General features: G+C 32.5%; 2 protein-coding genes across 2 annotated transcripts in view; one reads left to right on the plus strand and one right to left on the minus strand.

Annotated features, from left to right (window-relative positions):
- Positions 1–557: 557 nt before the first annotated feature.
- On the plus strand, positions 558–17,092 carry NCAM1 (Neural cell adhesion molecule 1). Its single transcript, XM_051208714.1, has 10 exons — positions 558–924; positions 3,188–3,580; positions 5,159–5,393; positions 5,785–5,941; positions 7,667–7,856; positions 9,262–9,471; positions 10,781–11,006; positions 11,861–12,172; positions 13,421–13,669; positions 15,651–17,092. The coding sequence occupies exons 1-10, from the start codon at positions 629–631 to the stop codon at positions 15,996–15,998; spliced, it is 2,616 nt and encodes an 871-aa protein (XP_051072125.1). The 5' UTR covers positions 558–628; the 3' UTR covers positions 15,999–17,092.
- Positions 17,093–19,898: 2,806 nt separating this feature from the next.
- The window catches only part of MIB1 (E3 ubiquitin-protein ligase mib1), a 95,315-nt gene continuing 91,179 nt past the window's right edge, over positions 19,899–24,034 (minus strand). Inside the window, exons 13-15 of the mRNA XM_051211991.1 lie at positions 21,562–21,635; positions 21,235–21,375; positions 19,899–20,080 (exon numbers count right to left, since the gene is read on the minus strand). Coding sequence (XP_051072126.1) covers positions 19,940–20,080; positions 21,235–21,375; positions 21,562–21,635 — 356 coding nt within the window. The 3' untranslated portion in view covers positions 19,899–19,939. The remainder of the gene's footprint in view (positions 20,081–21,234; positions 21,376–21,561; positions 21,636–24,034) is intronic.

A 24,034-nucleotide genomic window follows, 5' to 3' on the forward strand; every position in this document is an offset into this window, starting at 1 on the left:
TCACATTTCAACGACCTCTATCTCCACTAGAACAAACTTTTGGTATATTTAAAAGCTTGTTATATGGAGGTCCTAAAGATGCTACAAGTATTCAACACTTTAACCAGTAACACCTACCAATATGATTCGTACCCACCAAGTGAAATCAAAAGACAGAAGCGAGGAGGTTCGAAAATATATTTGACAGGCTACCGATATATCGTGGATCAACTGATCTAATCTGGCTAGCGATTGCAGGGGATTTTGAATACGGCGTTCCCACTCGTGATCTAGTGCGGATGCATGACCGAGTGCCTTAGGCTCGGTGAGTCGATTAAAACTAATGTGGTCAACATCCAATGTCGAAACCTCACAGAGCTATTTATTTTGGAGATTTATTTACCGCTTTACTCCATTTAATTCGGTTCACAGTTCACCTAATCGTCTGAACACTCATATTTTTCCTATGACGTCACAAAACGAGGGGCAGAAAAACAAATAAACGGAATTATTTTTCCAAAGTATCATAAATGAAGAATGTCGATCACCTTTTACAGCACTTTTGGAAGAAGAAGTATTGTGTATACAAACGTTTGTTTGTATTCACTGTCCCAGTCGGTTTTGACAATAGTGGCAATCTAAATGTGCAATGCGCCTTCCGTTGGTTATCTCAGTAATAGTTGATGTAGTAGTTTCGTCTGCACTTAATATAAAAGAAGTTGATGTGGATGGAAATTATTATGTGCAGTGGGGAGATAACTTGGCCCTTACCTGTGCACAGGATACTCCGCCATTCGGAAAAGCTAGCATTGATTGGTTTCTCCCTTCACAACTAAACAGACCTGTTGGATATGGAAATAAAGCTCATGTTTACCGACAAGACCAGTTGGATTCTATGGTATTGGTTTTAGTTGTCCGATCTGTGATTACAGATGATTCCGGAACGTATGTTTATTTTGCGTATTGTTTTTTCTAACACTTCGTTAAATCAACAGTAGTTTATAAACTAAACTAAAACCCTAATTTTTGTAAATAATGAAACGTTAGTAACTACTCTGTAGCTTTTGGCTCTGAATATAATAGGAAATGTTGGTACAATAACAATAATGATAGGATACGCATACGAGCCTGAATGTATATTTTCTCACTGTAAGAGAACTCACTCTTCATTATTAAATCAGGTGTGCTATATTAATCACTGAAACCTATATCGGTGCGGGGACCTGACTTTTACTTGGAAATTTCAATGGATGATATTCGATTAGTGTGCTATGATATAGATCTGTATTTGGTCATTTGTTTCCGAACTTGTCCCAGGTTTTGGAAATTTATGAGAATATCCTTCTCAATTATTAATATGAAAGAAAACACGTAAGTCGTTTATGGATAGTTCAACGTTTACTTGAATTCCATGTTGCAAACGAGATATGATATGCCTACTACATATTAGAATCGGAAAAAGCAATGAAAATAACCCACCAGACACAAAACTTTGGGAGCTTCTTATCTATATTTTACTGTTAGTTTAAAGTCAGTGTTGGCATGGGCCTGCACATTATTCGTTTAAACAAAAGGTATGGGCACATTATTATTAATGTTGATTTGAAACAAGATTGTAGATCACTCACGTAGATGATCAATGTCGAATAATCGGGGTCGTACTCGAGTTAGACAGGAATAGTGTGATCATCAGTCAAGTACGAAGCCACACCTCGTAGTCAGCACCTAACATGGTTTACCCGTTCGTCGTATTAAGGTACTATTGCTGCCTTGAAGACCGTATAACACAAAGGACGTTATTACAAAATATATTAGTTAGAGTAGGTACAAGTAAAACTGTGACCACCACCTCATGGGCCAGTCCATGGAGTATGATTTACTGATGCGCGTTGGTTGTCTCCGACTTTGACGGGGATCGATAAACTGTTCGAAATTCAGTGACCCAACTTCCGGATGATTTGGTTAAGGCTCAGTGAAATTTTACCGACCCTATAAGATGTCTTAATCAGTGTCCATCTTCAGTCTTCGTCTGTGGGATTATTTATCCACTACTCATGAAGTTTTTAAAGCTTTTATTGGATGCATATACGTACGTAAATTAACTGGGTTAAACTTATTTTTGTAAATACGAAGTTTTTATTTGACCTTATTAAGTAATTCCTCGTAACAGTGCAGAAAGTAACGGTAAAATATGGTTACTAAGCATGCTACAGTCTACTAGTTTCCACAAATACGATGACATAATTTTTCGTAAAGCGATTTGCAATCTATTTTGCTTGCAATCTCAACATTTTCTGTCTTAATCACGAGCAACATATCAAGTAATTTATTGAGAGATTATAAACACTGCTTTCGCATAGGAACAATTGATTTTACCTGCTGAGTAACCGTATTTTAATCAACAGTCTAGATCGATTGGGGTTTGAATTATATTAATTTGTTTCAAAAGTTTTCACCGAAGTAAAATTTAGTTTTGAAACATAATTCCACTCAAGATCCAACTTAAAAGAGTTGATTTTGTAGTTTAATTCCTAAACCATGTACAAACTTACATTTGTATACTACAGATATGTTTAGGACAACCAAGTTCCATGCTTACAATGACAGCGAATTTATTATATAGAACGATATATATATATATATATATATATATATAATATATATATATATATATATATATATATATATAATTCGTAATAAGTTCATCTAACTTGTCTTGTAGAGTCTCGATGGTCTTGTGATTCATAGTTAGGTGTCTTGCAAAAAATAGTTCTACGCAGATTCACCCATTAAACAATATGTATAGTGTGAGGTTTGCAATCCTGGTGTTTGCATTAGACAGTAAAAACTGGTTAAATGTGAGCACTTTGACAAAGCATATGAACTGTTTTCAACTAAAATGTTTCTTTTGTATGTTATGTACTGGTGATGAAATGCAATGGCTAGTTTCGTAGTAACTTCCTTTTTTTATGCAACACGTCACAAAATAATGTTTAGTAGTCTTGACAAATATTCTTTTGCTATCTTTCGGTGTTCTACTATATGTTCCACAGTCATGATGCAATCTAGATTGAGGTCAAGCTGTCGGTTTTTATTATGCTTTCTTCGACGGGGTTAGACCGGTTTCATCTACGTAGTGCTTTAAGATAACTGATTACTGTTTATAATTCGTGATCAAAAATTTTATATTTATAACTTACTATCGAAGGTATGTTTGCCGTACAGGAAGACAGGAGGGAAATCAGTTTATTGAAATGGGTCGTAAAAGTGTCAATGTCATAGTAAGGAAGAGCATCGTGGCTACAGACTGTCCGAGAGATCAATGGATTCCTGTATTAGAAGAGAATACAAATTGTTGGGGCAGCGGTACAGACTGTGGGGGACCTACTGCTACAGTTCGATGCATAGTCGAGGCCTTTCCTGCACCTACAATTCACTGGCGTTTCAAAGGTGTTCAGCTAACTACAGGTGCTAAATATATCATAACAACTTTTGGGATAACAATTATCAACCCAACAACTGAAGATTCTGGTATATATACGGTGATTGCCAGACAACCACAACAAACTGCTGTCTTCGATTTGCAAATTTCTGCATTCAGGTACTGTCAGATTTTGCTGGTAAAAGAATAAATGATCACTAAAATGAGTTCAATAACCCTTTTATGTATGATTGTAGCAAAACAGACGCTTTCCATTTTTACTTCAAATACTATCGTTCTTTCTAATCCAAAAGATTGAAAAACAGCTGTTTTCCTGTATAACTTCTTTGTGGAGTAAAAAGGTTCACACATTAGCATAGTAAATAAAGAGAGCAAACAAATAGTGTATTATTCAAATAACTAATTCGAAACGAATAACTATCTGCCAACTGTCATACTCGTTTAATCACAATATACTTATAGGTCACCCAGTAATAACTAATACTCACTTGTTATGGAACAGGTTTGATGATCAGGTTTGCCTTCAGTAAATCAACATCATCGTTCAATACATTCCGTCTGAAGTGACTGGAAAGATACTTGGGCTCTGAAAAATGGTAAATTGAAAGGTCTAAACATTTCGTGTACATTAGACAGTTTGAAGTTTTTCGAAAACGTACTTTTCTCCCTTGATATTTGTGAGTTTATTTTTAATTTTAAAAAATAAACTGACATGGTTCTAAGTATATGTATTTAACTCAATTGTATGCTTGACACGTTCACAACCTTATTTTGTACTGTTCACAATTGTCCAACTTTCCAGATTGGGAAGATAGCATCTATTGCTTGATAGGATTGTAGTTTACAAGATACCCATTCAATAGAATTAACTACAATAATTAAAGAAAGCCAAGAGCGTTTTTAAGAAAGACGTATATTTAGAAAATTTTACGTAGAAGTACAAGGTTTGCGCGCAAGCCGTTTATCTATTATTCACTATGAACACGAGATATATATGTATGTGTATGTATGATAAAACGGTTGTGCAACAATAGATGATGGTCCTGATAACTAGCTAGTTTTATCACTGGGACAGATGCGAGACACGCGTGTCTACAGTTCCTGGCCGACATGGTTGTCAGTAGACAACAATTTACCGACACAATTACGAGCATTTCGCACACTGTGAAACCCAGAGCAGAGATAACTAGTGTAATCAATTTATAATATTAGATGGTTTCGTAATACTTTCTATTAGCGGTTGTTTATTTTTGCTTGGTAGCTAACCAGATCTTACTTTCATTGGCAACATGTTAGTCTGGATAGGAAAGCAGTTTTTTGAGGCCCATAATTGTAAAAAATTTATGGGTGTCATTGAAAGTCGACTAGTTTATCTGAAGATATTTTCTGAGCCATGATGATGTTTATCTATTCAGACTTATATCTCATACTTCTACAACTGAGTTACCAGGTTACTCATAATTTTCTCAGAAATTGTTAAGTTTAAAGATATTATTTGCCTGGGGGACGATGAGAACAGACATCTCTCAATACGTCCAGCATGGAGAAAGTTAGAAGTGTTAAAATCTCCAGCCATTATCTAATCTTTTTCTTCGGAAACAATATTCGAACATCTTTTAAAGTGAAATATTCTAGTTAGAAATAAGGACTGACTCCGTTCTTGTATTTTCAACAATACAAGTTTATTTCATTCATTGAATGATGTAAATACTCTCATTTTTTCAAAATTATTATTAGCCGTCCACGTATAACTTCGGGTCCATCAATCGTTAGGACATACAACAATACTTTTGTATCTGGCAGAGAAGCATATCTTCAGTGTTTAGCGTCTGGTCAGCCCCCACCTACTATCCATTGGTATCATGAACGAGACCCGCAAACAGAATTACAAAAAGCAAATCCTAAAAGGTTTTCAGTGAATACAAATTTTCGTGTTGGTCTACTGTGGATTTCAGAGGTATCTTATCCTGAGGTAAATTGATTCTATTTATTTGGTATTACCATCATTTAAAACTTAAAAAACAACTTATGAGGTTCCATACAATTTAGGTTGAACAAATGAAACTGTAAGTGTCGCAAATGTTGTTCTTCTGATCTTTTTAATGGCGAACGTTGCAAAGCTTAGAATATGATACATATAAATTCCATCTTTAAATTTTTACAATTATTGGTTATGACATTTGAAATAATAGTTAACTTTGTTAAAATTCTTCACTTTAAGTTGTGTTTGAATACAATAATTAATGTAGCTCGTATATTAAACATCAACAGCATTGCATAGAAATATATTTTTGTTTGCATAATATTTATACAATTCACTGAAGATAATCACAATAATCATTATGTTTCCTCATAATACATAGGATTCAGGCATCTATATATGCCGAGCTGTTATTCCTGTTCCTGCAACGTATTCTGGTTCCACTTTAGTGACAATAACTGAAGCCCAGATACCTATCGAAGTTACACTTCCTCCCACATTAATACCACTCACAACTATGCATAGTTACGTAGAACTGGGTAAGTATTTCTGTTCCTTAGCTTCCATACAGAAAATATTCTTGATTTATATATTTTACATTAATAAGGCTGATGAATGAGTTAAAAATGTTAATTATTTTCAAGCTTGGATTGTTTACGGTAGGACCAACAAGATACAAAGATCTTACTGAACCTGGAGTTAATTTACAGAAAAATGATATGAAAATGAAGTTATAAAATACATACAGAACATAGAAACATTTAGATGTTTCTCCGGGTTTTTTTTCTTTTCTGAGCTCGGTAGTTTGATTGTAAAGCTTTTGTTGTTGTTCTGGATAATATAGTCGCCGCTGATTATGTTACCCAGAATGGCAATGAAAGCTTCACAATTAAACCATCAATTTCGGAAAATCCAACACAACCAAAAGTACTCAAATGAGCTACAAATCTTTTCAGTTATTTAAATAAGCATGTGAAAACAAAATACATGATCATTTAGGCTCCTTAAATGATCAAGTTCTCTTACAGATTGAATGATCGTGCTAGAGCTTCATAGTCAGTAATATTATTTAAAAAATGTTAATTGCTGTTTCTATATATCAGTATGTCTAATGCATTTTTTGAAAAATATTTGTTATCAAATAAAAGTGGTCAAAGAACGATCCCTCAAAAACAAAGTACTCAAATTAATAAATATTACTATTGTTAATAGGTTCAAGATTCAGCTTCAATAAAATTTGTAAACGAATTTTAAATAAAATTCATATTAAAATTCAAAACTCAAATACAGACAAAGAAATTACAAAATATTTTTTGTTCTTATTCTATCCCTTACTTAATTAGTAGTGTTTTATATCTACAAAAGGTTAATCTCTCAGTATTTTGCACATGAATTGAAGCTTTTAAAGATCTTAAAGTGTAGAGTAAGCAGTTCAACTGGTGTTTTTATGTTGCTATGTTGTCTCAATAAAATAAGAAAATTTAAAATCTTATCGTTGTCCACATGTCGTAAACTTACTTACGCCTGTCACTCCTCGTGAAGGAGCATAGGCCACTTACCAGCATTCGCCATCCAACCCTGTCCTGGGCAATCCTTCCCAGCTCTTTCCAATTGTTATTCATTTTTTTCATGTCTGCTTCTATTTCCCGACGTAATGTGTTCTGGGGTCGCTAACCCCATGCCCAACCCTCCTCCTTTACCCCGGGCTTGGGACCGGCAGTAACTCTGGAAGAGCTACAGGCGGAGTTACATGTCGTAAAGTTCTATATAATTTATTTTCTTTTTCTATATAATAATCTCGTGTTCAAAGTGACATAATAAAAAATATTTTAAGATTAATGACTTAGCGACCAGTGAAAACTGAAAAGACACAAATATTTTTTTAAAAATATCAAGGCTAATTCATCAGTTGTATTGTTCACGTTTAGGGAATTTATGTATTTCATTGTCTAAATTAGAAAACTCAAAGTAATGACATAATCAATCAAGCTGGATACAGATGTAAGATTAGTGTTTACTTTCCGATTAGATTGGCTTTTCGAAGTCACTTTTTATTGGATTCATTTCTACTTCATTTACATACAGGTACGTTAAAAAATCTAATGTTCACTTAAAACTACTTTGAAGTTTAATTTGATATCATAGTGAGCAATCCCATCTTCACGTATTCAGAAATAACCTTGTTTGAATTCTGAGTTTGACTATTTCCGTCAAGTCTCTTTTAGTCTAAAACTTACAAACGGCTTTTTTTTCAAAAATATTAGGAGGTACTGCTACCGTGCAATGCCGAGTACGTGCTACAACGCCATTGGAATTATATTTCAAGCGTTTTAATTCAAGCACGTCTTACATAAGCGGTGTCCAACCTGGTGATAAACGTATTCGTGTGTGGAGAGAAAATGATGTGAATGATCCATTGAATCATGACTTATTTTTAACAATTAAAAATACGACGTGAGTATTTACTTGAAAAATGTTAATTTTTGTATTTATTCACAAAATATTCGATTAATACTTGTGTGAATTTGTATTTTCTACACTTTTGATATTCATTCTCTTTTGAACAGATGCTTTGATGTTAATAACATGTACAGTGGATTGTCATTTGGCTAGTGAGACCTGTAGGTCATTTTTCAAGTCAAAGTTTTCGCTTCAGTTTTTTACCAGTGAATCTGTTTATATATAGTGTGATCCATAAATGAGGCATCCTTTTTATGTACTTAAGGAAGCCCATATAATCTTCTAGTGATAGAACAAGATAGTCTGTAATGTTTGAACAGGTCATCATTGTTGACCTATTCATCTTTCATCGTAGGTTTTCTATTTACTTTTTTCTGCAGTATCTTCTCCAAAAGTTTCTTCAAAAACTTGTTTGTGTATGATAGTATGTAAGATAATTTTGTAATGTAAACCTTACGATCAAATAAATATGCACTCTTAGCCAAGAGTGTTAGTAATAGAGTTTCCAACAACTTTTTAGCAATTGTCTACAATATGAATTCAGAATGAATTTAGATAGCTATGATCTGTCGATATTTACAAATATCTATTCTAATATTTTATTTTTTAAGAAGTAAACTTTCTTTTCTTTGAATAATTCACATTAGATAGTTTCCATTAAAATGAATAGCTGATTTTTCACGTAATTCTCTCTGATGTTTGAGATTGATTTCATTTGATGTGCACCATGATTAATAATCATATTATGGTAAGTTCTGCTTGAAGCCAATGTAAACTCAATAGTAAACTGGTATATTAGGTATAAGTATCGAATATGAACAAAATATTTATTGTTTCCTCTGAAACAATCATAAAAAGTTTTAAGAGCATAATCATACTACATCGTTAAGAAATGAATGCTGTCAAGTCACTATATGTAAATGTTACGTCATCTACCTAATTACTGCAGAATACGGCGGTACACAACTATCGGCACTCGAACGTGTAGAACACCACAGTTGCAAATCAAAAGACGGAGGAAACAGGGGGAGCGATTATTGCTTATGAGTCAAAAATGTACAGAAAAACAGTGGTATATATTGTTTTTAGTATAGGCTATAACATCATTATAATCCAGCCAATCAGCAAGTAGGAAATTTATACGATTCTTCAATCATAGCATGCGACGTCGATATTATATAGGGTACTATCAGGTTCTGATTGAATGGAATCTCTTTGGCTCCTTTAGTGTCTTCAGAGGCTTCGTCGTGCTTTTTGGAGGCGTCCCAAATCAGTCTACAAACCAAAACTATTCCAGATTTTTTAGTTACATTCCATGTGATCTAGTTTCAATTTTAACTTCTCTAAATTCTAACCCCATTAATGATGCGACCTAAAGTATTTATATTTTCTTAATTAGTTTAGACGATACATGGAACTATAGTTGTCATGCAGTTAATCAAGGTAATTCTTCTTGGTGGAATACAACAATTCAAGTGATGCAAACACCCCAAATCTTGTTACATTCAACTTTAAATACAGATAGTGAACTAAGTGGATTAAGATTTGGTTGGCGGTATCAAGGAACCAATGTAACTTGTATATCACGTGGAATGCCACATCCAACATGGTACGTTTGTTTTACTGGTGATTACTGAGAGAATTCATCCAATTTTAGTCTTCGTGAATGAATTATTTGGAATATTATCCAAAAAACCGATTTTATTCTAATAACTTGATGTAGTTTTTTTTATAGACAATGAGGAATGGTAGAGTATTTTAAGTATTACATATTACTTCATAGATATATACTGTCAGCATTTTAATTTTTTAAATCTCCATTCAGTAGTTTAGAGTATTGTGCTTACTATAGTAACTGAAAATTTTGAGTTAAATCCCATGTGGAATTAATAACAGACAATTCTGAAACTCTGAGAATCCCGGGAAAATGCTTTACATATATTAGTTCGTGAAGCAATTTACTTTTAAAACATTCATTCCAGCAAACACTTGTATAAATTGATTTTTCTATTATTTCATGCTTTAACTGAGAGATTTTAATAATCACTACTTTTCAATGTTAAGATAATCAACCATTCACTATGACTCATCATTCAGAAGTGATGATCCTACTAAATAGTTTTCATTGTGAAAAACTGATCTGATCAGCATTAGTCGATAATTTGCTTTTATCATACTTTTTATTTCCAAGTTAATCAGGTTAATTTATGTAATAAAACTTGAATTCAATAATTTTTAATTTAAAATGTTACAAATTATTATAAAATGTTTCCCAAATTGACTGTTGAAATTCAATAATATTATGGTTAAAGCTTACTCATTGAAATATTGTCTACTGTTGTCAACAGGAGCATCAACACGCGTGAATTGATCAAGATTTACATATGACCAATCAATAAACGGTAATCGCTTTTTCAGAGCATATATATATATATATATATATATATATATATATATATATATATATTAACATTTTGGACAGTGATCGTGAGAACTAGTAATATAATCGTCTATCTTGATATTTTATTGTCGAATTGGCCCAGTACACTTTCGTTATGTCAGAACATTTTACACATAACATTTCATTGTTTGGACTTATGTTGGAGTTTTTAGGTTTCGTTTCAGTCTAAAATTTAATGATTGATGTGAAATGAAAATTTAGTTGATGATTATGTTGTTCAATTCAATTTAGGTTTTATCCAGTTAACTTTATTTTAAACGAATATTCGTAAATCTATGTTGTGCTTTGGTTTTGATCACCGCTTAATTTCATAAAAAGAATTGCCACTTTATAATTTAGACATGATAACTAGGCAACTGCAATTATTTCATTCACATATAGAGAATACAATACACCAAACTACAGAACTGTCTTGTAATCGTTATAATTACTAATCAGTGTATTTTTTCAAATTTAGGACTTGGTATCGTCGTGGTGAGCAAATATTAAATGGACAAAATTCGACATTTGTAATAATTAGTTATGATTATTGGGATCATAGTCAATCATGGCTCCAAATTACACCTTGTTTATACACGGAACATTTCATATATGATAATTATGTATGCAAGGCGACAAATATCAAAGGGACAAACGAGAGTAAGGTGAGCTTTCGACGGGCTTCCGTACCTGGACAACCGAGAGTAAGTTTTACTTTGCTTAACTATTCATAAATTATATTAAATAATATTACTTTGCCTCTTCTCTCGCTGTGTGGATATGGGGTATGGTATCTTGAATTAATATATATCTTTGTATTAGAAGGGGCTTGTGTCCAGTTTCAGGTTATGACAAATTAACTATATGGTTCGAATTATCACTTGTATAAAAAAAATATATTGATTTTACCCAAAACTGTGTTGAACTCAAGAATTTAATCGATATACAAAAAAGTATCCATTTTTCAACTGTTATCTGAAATCAAGTTCACATACAGTTCTTTCAGTTTAGAACGTCAATTTGTTGCCATTTTAGTAAAAAATTCAGTCGATCAATATTAAGTGATGATTTTTCCCTTGTTCCTTAAGTATTTACATTAGGATTGTGTGAAGAAATTTCACAACCTTCAACTTATAATTTAGGTTTTTTCTAAAATCTTGACTGTGCTTCAGTTATCTGGGATTTTCTTAGCCGAAAGTGAAGAGTAATATAATACCAGAAAAGTGCTGAACAATCGCTTCGTTCTACAATGGGACTCTGTTGTGCTCATGGTTACGACGTTACGTTAAATCTAACGTAAGGCCCTCAGCTTTCATGATGAACGCCTCATCCTTGTAATATTAGTTTAGAGTCAAATGATCCACATGTCATGGAGATCAAATTCCGTAATGTCATATCGTTTTTGAAAAAAGATTTAATTAGATTTTGAAATTCTATATGCTTATTCTATGTGTTCATTTGATAGTAAAATCAATATGAATTCTGCTTTGATAATTAGGTGTGTTAATAAATAAACATAGTTTAATTCAAAAACTCCTTTTGCTTTTTTTCGACTTAGTTAGAAAGCTATTCAGTCACACAGTCAACGATATTTTTTAATGTTAGTCCTCCTATTAACACTGGAGGTATGGCGACTTTAGCATACGAATTAACTTATAGAGCTTTTGGTGGGCCTGAAGGATGGTATGGCCCTGTTACATATCCATTAGATGGGTCAAGAAGTTCTGGTAAGCCAAAGTTCGAATTGACTGGTTTACTTGGTGATACTAATTATCAGCTAAAGTTATTGGCACGTAGCATTGTTGGACAAGGTATACCGTACAGTTTTTCAATCACCACGGCTTCTAGTACTCGTCCAGGTCCTGTCGAGGTATGTTGTACAAACAATTCAGTGTTATGTATTTGATTACTTTGCATTTTATACCGTTTCTGAATTCGTTTTTAAGGCTGATTTTAAAATTTTCCTCCTAGAATTCGCACAATGGAATTTAAGATAAATGTGGTACTGAAAAAAGTCTTACCTATGTCTCATTGCAATCATGTACCGATCAGTGTCAGATCACCCCTGAACGCCCGGAAGCAGTGGACGGCCATTCCGTTCTAGGATGGAGCTACAGAGCAGCGTACATCCACGACCCTGCACGTAGGATTCGAACCCGAAACCTTCGGTCTCGCGCGAGAAGGTCTAATGCCCATACCGCCGAGTCGTCAACCGATAGTGTTAATGTCTAACTTTAACCAATACACGATGTTGCACGACCATCTTCCATTGTCTTTAGTGGGTAATTGCCTTACACTCGACACATTTGAACTCCACTTGTCATGGCTTCTTACTGTAACTCCAAGGATTACCTATCAAAGCTAGTTACGCGTGAGCACATGATAATTTTCAGTATATGGTTGTAGATTGTTGAACGTCATTGAAGTCACGAAGTGATCTTCACAACAACATGCTGAAAGGTATCAGAACAATACTAACACATTGATGTCAGAATAATGCATTATATTTCCAGCCATGAATATTTCAATTAATAATAATTATAAGTGATGAAATTAAAATTATTATTACTTAAGTAAGAGATATGCACAAATACTTGGGCAAATCTTTTGTTCACTCTAATTTCTCTAGAACTTTATACAATAATAACTCTACTATGCAAGGCTGTCAACCGCTATATAGATTAAACACTGACTAGTCAATAACCTTATTCTTAATGGCTTGTTTTTGATTAAAATAGTGATTGTTTCATAATCTCAATAAAAACTTAACAATCTCCACAAAATTAACTAAATCTGGTTTCTACGATACTATTTTAATGATCATATTTTTTATTAAAGGAATTAAATCCTTAATCTAATAACTAACAAACTCAAGTAGTTTATAAAAAGATTAAATGCCTATTTTTAAATTATTATTGAGTCAATAGTATTTAATTTTAATAGCAGTACACTTAAACAATATTGTTCAGTGAGTATGAAACTTCGTTAATCTTATATGTAGAGGTAAATCTTATCGTAAGTTTTTTTATACATTGTTATCTAAATTTATGTTAACAGGAAATTGAGTGTTTTATTATGTTTACCATTTTTTCTACTTTTATATATTTTAATTACTCAGGTTATTCACTCAGCAACTGGAATTTATTCATATGGACATGTAGTAAATTGGATTCCACCAATGAGTGGTGGCTCTCCTATTCTGGGCTATAGAATTCGTGTTCGATCTGTCGACAATGACTTGAATTTAATTAGTATGGTAGAAAATATTTCACCGTCTAGCTCGTGGAAAGTGTATACACCATCGTTCAATAATCCTTATATGAATTATTATCATTTGGCTCCATTGAAACCAGATCAAACATATCAAGTATGTGTAAAAGTTATGTGAACCAATGTAAATCAATCATAAGAAATTACATCTCTTGTTATGAAATCAAGAATTAATAGTTAATGCAACGACTATAGGAAAATGTTGATGTGTTTTTATTAACTAATTTAACGTTTTACTGATTTTATAAATGCCTACTTAAATGTAACTTTCAGTAGGCAAATATTTTATCGTAAACATTTTGTCTACATGAGTACTTTCTTCGTACTTTTTTTAACATGATCTGTGAAGAGGATTCGGTTTCTCTAAGTATTTGTTATTATTATTATTATTATTTTGTTTGTAACAGAGAACAAGATAAACATCAAGCGGGTGGATGATAGTAAATTTTCCACAGCACAGATAACTATTTTGAAGTTGAGTGCTTATCAGAATTATTTGTCCATGGATCTCAACCAAATAGTATTGATCCATTGTCTGTTACAGATGTAACAATTACATAGGTTCGATTACCATTCGTATTAACTACCTGGATGAATAATAATTTAGCGTGGAACGAATGTTTTGGAATAACCCGGAGTAGCTTGATATATAATAAAATGTTTATTAGCTAAGGATTCTCACATTGGTACGTAGAAAAAAAGCCACTGTCTTGTTTCCAAGTTAGAAGTCAAGAACTCTCTCCTATAACCCAGCTTGTTGAGATAAGTCTCTTCCTACGATTGAATATTCAGAAGTCGAACCCAGTTTTTTAAGTTGAAACTAAATTTGGTGAGACTATAATATATAGACGACATCCGAGCGACAGTTTATGTTTAAAAATAATTAACGATAGATTCTTCACAAAAAACATTTATCTAAAATAATTATTACTGATGCTCTGTACATTTCTTGAAGATCATACGTAATTAAAACTGAAATGGTGAATATTTTTAACTCTGGTGGATGATTTTGATATAGTTTTCTTCTCTGAGATGGATGATTTGGTTACGACTATCGTACACATTCCAAAAGTTGATCAGTAGACGTACTGGTTTATGTAATATTATCCCTACTTTTTTTATTTTTTAATTAATATTTTCCAACTACAATGACATTTTTATTTTGAAAATAAGAATATCATAGAATATTCTTCGTTACTATTACTTTTTCTTAAACATTTGCTCATTTGATTCAGTTTAGTTATTATAAATTGATTTAAATTGACCTAATTATTGAACTAGTTCAAGTGAAATTCACTGGTCAATAGATAATGTTCTGTATGAGTTCTTTGCAACTTTGATAAAAAAAATTCATTATGAAGCTGTCAAATTTCAGTGAAATAGTTTTTTGCTTATCCTTTTAATCGGATTGTATAAAAAAATATGTTTATTACTTGTCATTGTTTAAGTGACCATCAGTATAAGCATTGATCAATGATCACCAATAATTAGCAGTCCATCTAAAGAAGTCTTTGAAGAACAAAAACGCTCAAAATGGAAATTCGTCATTTTACTAGAGGAAACAACTTGAAAAGCATAGTACAGTTAAAAGTGTTGAAAAAAATGAAAAATATAACTGGTTATTAATTACTAACAAAGTTCTGCACGAAGTAGATCATTTATTAAGAATTCTACTTTCATTTTACTTACCAGTCAGAATCAGTTAAAGATAAGTTACTTGAAATTCGGGATTTACTAGTAAAAATTTATGATTCAATAACACTCGGGATTATATATCGATGGATTTAAAAGCTTTACTAGTGAGGAAAAGGTTATTCTTCAGAAGAAAGCACCAAATGTTATATACATGTATTTTTAGACATCACAAAGGATCATTTTCAACTATCATGAAGTCGTCATGACCCTCAACGTTGAGTTAAGACGAGGATATTGCGTTTTCTTAGATTTGTAGTAACCGTTTAACTGATAGTGTCATGTAACAAAAATAGACTTCAAACACAACTTCATATTAATTAATTTATTTTTTTGTGGGTTAATATTATAAAGTGTTAATTATTTTATAATTTTCTTCATGTTAGTTAATTGTAGAAGCTTATAATCGCCATGGTTACTCTCTAGATGGTGTTGATATTAAACAATATGGTTATTTAAATCGCACACCGACATCAACACCTCAACTTCAACAAATATTTCCCGGTGAAAGATTAAATTATCAAAATTCTGATATATTATTAAATCCTATTAATTCTTTAATGAATTTCAAACAGTCTGATCTTGTTCCTATATGGTATTTATTTGAGACACCACCAGCTGATGAATTAGATTCTCCATCGCTTATATTCAGCCAAAGTTCATCTATATATAACTCCCATCAAATTATTTTATTACTGGGAATTCATACTTTCATTGCATATATATTCTATTAAGCAATAAGTCACTTGTCATACATTATCCCAGTTGTTTATCAGTTGTGGTAAGGCAACTCAAACTGATGTACGTACGTACGAAGTCCTACGTTGTTACTGACTGACTGTTTATCAGTAATTTTTATTCAATATTTTGTATTCAGATAAAACTTTTTTGTTGAATAATTCTTTGGAATAACTATTTTATGGCAGCTTTTGCATACAGGTAACTAATTTTGGCATTTACAATTTAATTTACGCTTAATCTATTATCCTTATTTTGTTTTCTTTTTAAATGTATTTATCTTTACTGCATGTATTATATTCAGTACTTTTCTATGACGTTTAATCATTGATTGAAATAAATTTTTATTGCTCAAAAATATTTAATTGAATTTTAATAATTATCGTCATGATTCTTCATTGTTTTTTATTCATAATCTCTTGTTGAACAGATGGTTTCTAAGTTGATGGTGTGAATCAATGGTTTGCGTGATTTCCTTACAAGTTCTAATAATAATAATAATAATTATTATTATCATCATCATCATTATTTTCATCCCATTTTTCTTGTTTTTTTTTCAATTTTCTCTAATAATAATAATAATAATAATTTTCGTCAACGTTATTATTTAGTTCTATTCAATTTGTGTGTATTTGAAATTAGTTAGACAATAGTTGAATAATAAGGAGCACTAAAGAAACTGTTGACTAAGTACTACTATAAGGTTTGGAATAGGTATCACTTATAGGGGGAATATCTTGAATTGAATAATAGTGGCACTGTCAAGCAATAGGTCTTTAATTTGGTTATCTAAAAGAATCCATTCGCTGTTATATCTAAATGTCCTGGATTCAATCCCTGGAGTGGGGATAGTCCTTTCCTAGATCAAAAAAGCTGTTCACCGTTCTTTTTTTAGTAGTTGTTAGTTTTGTAAGCTATTCATTAAGTTCACTATTCTCCAGATCTCCACGGTGTTTATCTTGTTCGGAGTAATTTAGCAAGATTCTAGGTCAGAAAGATATCATTCAGAAGTGAAAAAACCAATAGTTATACAAATAAATAGCACTGGGAAATGGGTGTACAAAGCCGTGAATTTATACGAATAAAAACCATTGAATACCGACTTAGCAGTCCAAAGGTTTAACATTCACCGCGAAATATGAAAATCATGAGCTCACTTCTCGGTGGGGTAGTAGATCCGTAATGCTGAAGAGCTTCATTCTAGGGCAGAATAACTATCTAATGCTCCATAGTTGTCTAACTTAGTTGGCACCGCGATATAAAGTATGAAACTCAACAATCTCCACAACACAGCTTAAAGCCATACAAATTGAGTTAGCTAGTCAGCCGGTCACAAACTAGAATGAATGAGAGATGAATATAAATTAATCCAATTAATCAATTTATATTTATCTTCAGGAGAGGAAATTAGCAACTTATTAAACTGCATCGGAATAATAAGAGATGTCAACAGTAGTGAATGACTAAACATAATAAAATTTGAAAAGTATATGATGAATCATGTGGGAGATCTAAATAACACTAGAAATTAAGATTTAGACGAACAGTATGTTCGTTTCAACCGATTCCAAGCTGTGTAACAAAAGTCTCATATTTCATGTAAGTTGTATATAATGAGGAGTCATCAATAAGTAGTCTTAATTTCGTTTGCCCTTAATGGGTACTTCAAAAAGGATGAAATGTACCAATATCCATGCTAATGAGAAAAACCGAACATTATTCTTCACGTGGATCTCCCGTTAAATCCAATCGATTCTGTTTAGTATAGTAGACGAGTGAGTTGTTCATGAATACAAGAGATAGATCATTAAAGTAGGGTATTTAAGGAGATTGTAGACAACTATCGAGAACCTAGAAACACTGTATCGCTGTTTCGTCCTAGTATGGGACTCCCAAACGGTTCTCATCGGTGACCCTGCAAAGGAAAATCAAAAGTCGGACCTCCAGTCTCGAGCGCAAACGCTTAATCTCGTAGGTGCGTACCGCTGAAGAGGCCCGTACTTTGACAAAACGGCCATCCAGATTTTCAATATTGGTATAGCTGAAATCAGTTCATGATTTAAGCTATGAATAGAATGTGTCGTTAGTAGTTGGACAACCGTGAATTAATTATGATTTTTATAGAGTTTTATATAGTGATTTATTAGGTTTTCTTGTAAGACAATATCAGTCGGTCAACAAATTCCAGCCAATTATGTTTTGTTAGATAATCACTTAAGATGCTTAGTACTTCGAAAAATATGTGCTTATTTTTGTTATACAAAATTGATTTACCTATTAATTCAATATTTTCTCATAGTTTATCATACCAAAAATATACAGTTAGCGTATTCTCTGCAAGTTTCTTGGTACTTAAATTATGAATTTATTAGCCTGAATTACTTTCTAGCATTTCACAACTGTTTTACATTAGTTTACAGAGTACACATAATTGATATGACATTGGATAGAATCCATAAGCTTTATGTCTCCAAGAGAGCACATTCTCATTAAATCATTTGAGTCAGAATCATGTTATTATCATAAGTAATTTTAATTGGTTTGAAATATTGAAGGAATTGAAGACAATGTTTTTTTGAATGGTTACTCTCTTTGAATGTGCGTATTAGGAAAAAAATATAAGAATTTTGAACACCTTTGAAAAATGCATCTTTAGTATTAAGCATGATTAAACTTTTGATTATTATAGTCGTTGGACATAGATTCATTTAGACGCTATATTCCCTTGAGTAAAGCTTATAGAAATAGTAATAACATATGTTATTCTTAATTTGTTACATGGATTAGAATGTTATAATTTTATTTATTAGCGGACTTTTCCGGCTTTATCCTATTTTATTATTATCAGGTTAATTTATTTTATTATTTTGTTTTAGACACTGAAAAGAAATGGATAGTTAACAAATTCAGTGCAGTTGGAAGTTTAACTAAGGAATAATGCATAAGTTGTTAGGATGAAGAAAAGTATTTTATGTTAATTTCTTAGTTTTTGACAATAAATATGGGTCAGATAGGGTGAGAGAGATAATAGTGCAATTGTAATTCGATCAAATGTTTAATGGAAAACTCTATTTTGTGTAAAGTTTTTTAGGAGGATATAAAGTGGAATGAATACGAAGTAGATAACTCTAAGTGGATAACGCGGTGGCATTTGAAGCGAACGGTACTGGGTTCGAGTCCCATAGTGAACATCAACTCGGAGATGCTGATGAGTCACAAAGAGGATGAAACGCACGGCCTGGATTCCACTGCTAGCCACTATCTATATTTGCTTAGAATGTTCGCTAATTAATGCAATATCGAGGCAATACGCACAGTATGCACGTATGCCAATAAGAGACTGTTCAATTGCAATCCTAAACATCACTGGGAAGATTCAAGTAAGCAATACCAAGTGAAATTAATCATGTATTGGGGAAATTATTAATGATGTTTAACCAGTTATAATAATAATAATAATAACGATAATAGTAGTAATACAGAGATTTGTGAATAAAGATAACAGTGAAAATTACATTTGACTACGAAAGGTCGTAAGTACAATAGTCAAATTATGCCATTCAATAGCTAAGATCACTACTCGAGAACAACTATATTTTCTCCATAAGATCACTACTGAATAGTTGACCTTAAATCAACTGATGCCTTGATACATGAATGAAATAAACGTGTCCGTTGAAACTTTCTTCATCTCACACAACTTGTAATACAGTCTGGTGATTTTTAAATACATTTTACGCCTTATGTTATCCATATTTAGAGATGCTGAATACAGACAAGTTGTTAAAATGGAAATTAACATTTATCCATATATAGATAGATACCCAACCACTATGATATAATTGAATAGCCCTGTCTTTTACTCGTATGAAATCAATCGTTTATAAAAGGTGTTTTTAGTATAGAATAATTGTATTTAAAATGACCAATCACAGTTTTAATATAGGATAATACGACTTTCAACTGCTCTACGACATATTGGACATGCAGTGACCTGATCACCACACCATTGACATGTAGCATGACCACACATGAAAACCAGATTTCGTGAACGATCCAGACATATAGGACATCGAATCTAAAATGTGCAGCCGGTATAAAAATATAATTAGTAACGTGTATTATAATAATGACAATTTTTAAAATAATTATTGTCTGTATTCAATCGCTAGTAAAAGAAAAGCTAGTGAATGACAGCTATGACGTTTACGCCGCAAAGTTATACTGATTATGTCAACTTACACACTGGTGTACTATTGTTAATTTGTCAGTGAATTTTGATTGTTTAACATACCACGTACCTAAAAAGTACAGTTCAGCGGATTTAAAACAGAATTTAAGCCTAAGTACTTTGACATTGATTATGATTCATTGTAAGCACTCCAGTTCTATAGAAGGTCAATAGTTAACCAAATATCATCCACCTAAGCTACAAATCTCCATCGTTTCAGTAAATTAAATATTATAATCATAAGATTTGAAATTCAGCAACCGAATAATCAAACTATTGATCAATCAAATCGACTTGAACCTATGAATTTTAACATAATCTAATAAATCAATTAATTATCTACAATAATGAAAAAAAAGCTGCTAGAATATAACGTCCTTTGAACGGTCTCTTGTTCTTGACGGTCAAATGTTAGTAAGTGAAGAAAACTACTTTCTCTGGTTATCTGAGAATCTACAAATATGAGCGTACAGATGTGAGACTGAAAGCCCTGGTGTAGATCGTGACAATCGGTGAGAGATTTCAAAGTCTTTACCTGGTACGTTTACATAGTCTTCGATTATCCATTTGTATTTTGAGGTGGGTTCAGCAGTCTGAACTATCTTCTCGTTTGGCCTTCAAGTGTTCTGCCTACGCTGCAGTTTTGATGTACTGATCCTCTTCTCTCCGTATGACGACTGTGACAGCCTTGGGGCCGCTTTCAGCTACATACCACTTTTAACCACTCGTTTGAGTAACATCCACTACACTGTGTTCGAGTCCAACCTGGGGGATCGTCAGTGCGAACCACTGGGGAGCATCATACTAGGACGAAACGGCGTCCGGTGCTTCCAGGTTTCCAGTGTTGCTCTAACATTGATCGGTCCATGATCTCAATGAAGCACAAGTATAATTGTCATAGAGAAAATTATCAAAAGTCAGATTACTTATCGTCTCATGATTTGTAATTATTAATAATAAATCTGTCATACAATACGAGTAATAAATACTTTAAGACTTACTTGTTCACGCATTACTTGAAGTTCATGTTTTAACCTGTCTAATTCACGTTCACATAAATGCGTTTTTAGACCCCTCGGTCGTCCAATAACTTCAGCTCGACTTCCACCTTGACGAAGCTGATTATTTGGTGTTATCATATTCTATAATCATACAAATAAATAATAGAACTGTAAAAATATTAATCATATGAAAAACAACTATGCTTGAAATGTTTCACTATTTGTAAGTTTTGTTGTGTTTTTAATTACGTGTATGCAACATACTTGTATAAGAAATATCATTCACTTGTCAATCTACATATCATGATGTATATAAACATAACATACCTGTCTAGTAGATGGATTCACTAATCCACTAAAATTTTGATGATCAATCGGAGACAGGTTGCGTGGGGGTTTAGCTGATGAGAAAAGAAGAAAATGTTAAGAATTTAAATCAAATTGTACATCACAGACCTCCCCAATAATATATATCAATAAAGAATTCTAAATTCTGAGATGCCAAATACCCTTAGGACCTGTACATGGCTTTATTCTTCTTGAAAAACAACTTAATCTTAACTTTAAATTTTTATGATTGTTTCTTCTAACAAATTTGTGAAAGAGAATAATAGATTGAAGTGTCATTGAATTGTATGTGAAATGTTTTGAGATAAATAATGTTTATGATGAATTAAGTAGGAAAAATTCTATCAGGCGTCAAAGTATTAAAGTACTTTCGGAATTGTTTCTGACTTTGATTTGGTAAGATGTCTTACCATACAGTCATTAATTTTATGAGTAAGATTTGCTTACTAACAGTATTATACAACCAAGTTCTGTTACATAGCATTCTTAAAATCTCAGTTACATTGTTATGTAAATTATTATAACAGATATTTTGTCATTACATATACGCTGATCTTGGAAAATGATTGATGAAATTTAGTCTGAGCCTTAAGTAAAAGTTGAGTTTACTGGATCTAAATGATAATAAGTTAATCTGGTGTTATACATCTTCATTTTCAGTGTAATTCATTCATTCGAACCTTTTTCCCTTACCAAAGAGTTACTTCTGAATGTGAATGAGTGACTTATTTTACTATATAATGTTGTATATGCATATATAATTTTGTACTCGAATAGAATGAAAATTTAGACCTGTGTACTTTTTTGTTGACATCATGAGATTGGTTTCTCTTTCATAACTTTCTAGGTACACTTACTTTTCAACTGTGCAAACTGACCTTAATAGCAAGGTCTATAAATATTTATATTAAAAGAAGGAAAAAGATTTTTCAACTATATTCTGTTAACAAAAGTAATCAATAAGAGTCTTTGTGTTTCCACCGTTTTTATGTTAGATATAAAATGGGATGTTGTAAAATGTTTGACCTTTGATGAGTCATTACAACAAAATTAGTTATGATGTTATCCTGCTGTGTTTATGCTTCTAGTTATTCACTAATTTGATGTTCGTTATGTTTATATGAATCACATGTACACACAAACAATCTAGTAGGAAAGATGATTACTAATATGAAATATTTCATTTCCTCTTCAAATCACTTATGGTGCAGAACACTCTCGAAACTGTACATTTGCTTTTCTCAAAGTTTAGTAAATATTGACCTTAAGGTAATAATTTTTAGTGCACTTGTGTAAAATACCAAAGCCTGTTGGTAAAGTGTTAAACCAGTTTTGTAATAAATTGTATGATGGAAAGTAAATAAACGGAATATACCGATTAAGACATTAAATAAGAAAGATTAATTCAGCGAATTCATTTTCAAAGCTATACAACAACATGTATATGTGTTTTTGTGGAGATTGTAGTAATTTCAATGGGTAAGATCATGAGTCAGTTGAAGCTAGACCACCATGGAAAACCTGGAAGCACTGGACGGCCGTTCCGTCCCATTGTGGGACTCCTCAGCAGTGCGCACTCACGACCTCGCCCCCTGCGAGATTCGAACCCAGGACCTACTGGTTTCGTGCGCGAGCACTTAACCACCAGACCACTGAGCCGTCATCCAACGGTGTTAATGTCTAAATTCAACTAATCCACGAAATTGAGCGACACATTCACCGTTGTCTTCAGTGAGTTACTATCTCACAACAGACCTGAAGTTCTAGTGAGAAGTAGTGACCAGTGGAGTTCAACCAGGTCTGTTGTGAGATAGTAACTCACTGAAGACAATGGTGAATGTGTCGCTCAATTTCGTGGATTAGTTGAATTTAGACATTAACACCGTTGGATGACGGCTCAGTGGTCTGGTGGTTAAGTGCTCGGGCGCGAAACCAGTAGGTCCTGGGTTCGAATCGCGCAGGGGGCGAGGTCGTGGATGCGCACTGCTGAGGAGTCCCACAATGGGACGGAACGGCCGTCCAGTGCTTCCAGGTTTTCCATGGTGGTCTAGCTTCAACTGACTCATGATCTTACCCATTGATATATATGTGTACTAATTTTTCAGGATGATCATAACTACAATAATTACAGTAATAGTGATAATAAACTTTTGCTAAACATGGTAACAATGAGGTAGAATAAACAAAGGTATAAAGAATAGTTATTTTAGTAAATAATTTCGACATGTTAAAGACATTCGTATAATAAATAAGCATAAATATTGTGTTAGCAATATCCTCATAACATTATTTAGAACCAATTATGTCCTAAAAAACATTTAGGTCACTCTTGAAATTTATCTGGAAATTATCATATTGATACACTTAATTGATTAATTTTATTTCCCATAGCAAAATTAGTTAAGGTAGACCAATCGGAATTATTTTGATTCTCTTGTCTGAATAAGCAGAA

Source organism: Schistosoma haematobium, chromosome ZW, assembly GCF_000699445.3.
Source record: "Schistosoma haematobium chromosome ZW, whole genome shotgun sequence".
NCBI lineage: Eukaryota > Metazoa > Platyhelminthes > Trematoda > Strigeidida > Schistosomatidae > Schistosoma > Schistosoma haematobium.

Coding starts and splice junctions, on each gene's coding strand:
- NCAM1 (XM_051208714.1), top strand. CDS start 629: ATGCGCCTTCCGTTGGTTATCTCAGTAATAGTTGATGTAGTAGTTTCG. Junction 3,581..5,158: donor TTGCAAATTTCTGCATTCAG/GTACTGTCAGAT, acceptor AATTATTATTAG/CCGTCCACGTATAACTTCGG. Junction 7,857..9,261: donor TTAACAATTAAAAATACGAC/GTGAGTATTTAC, acceptor TTTCTTAATTAG/TTTAGACGATACATGGAACT.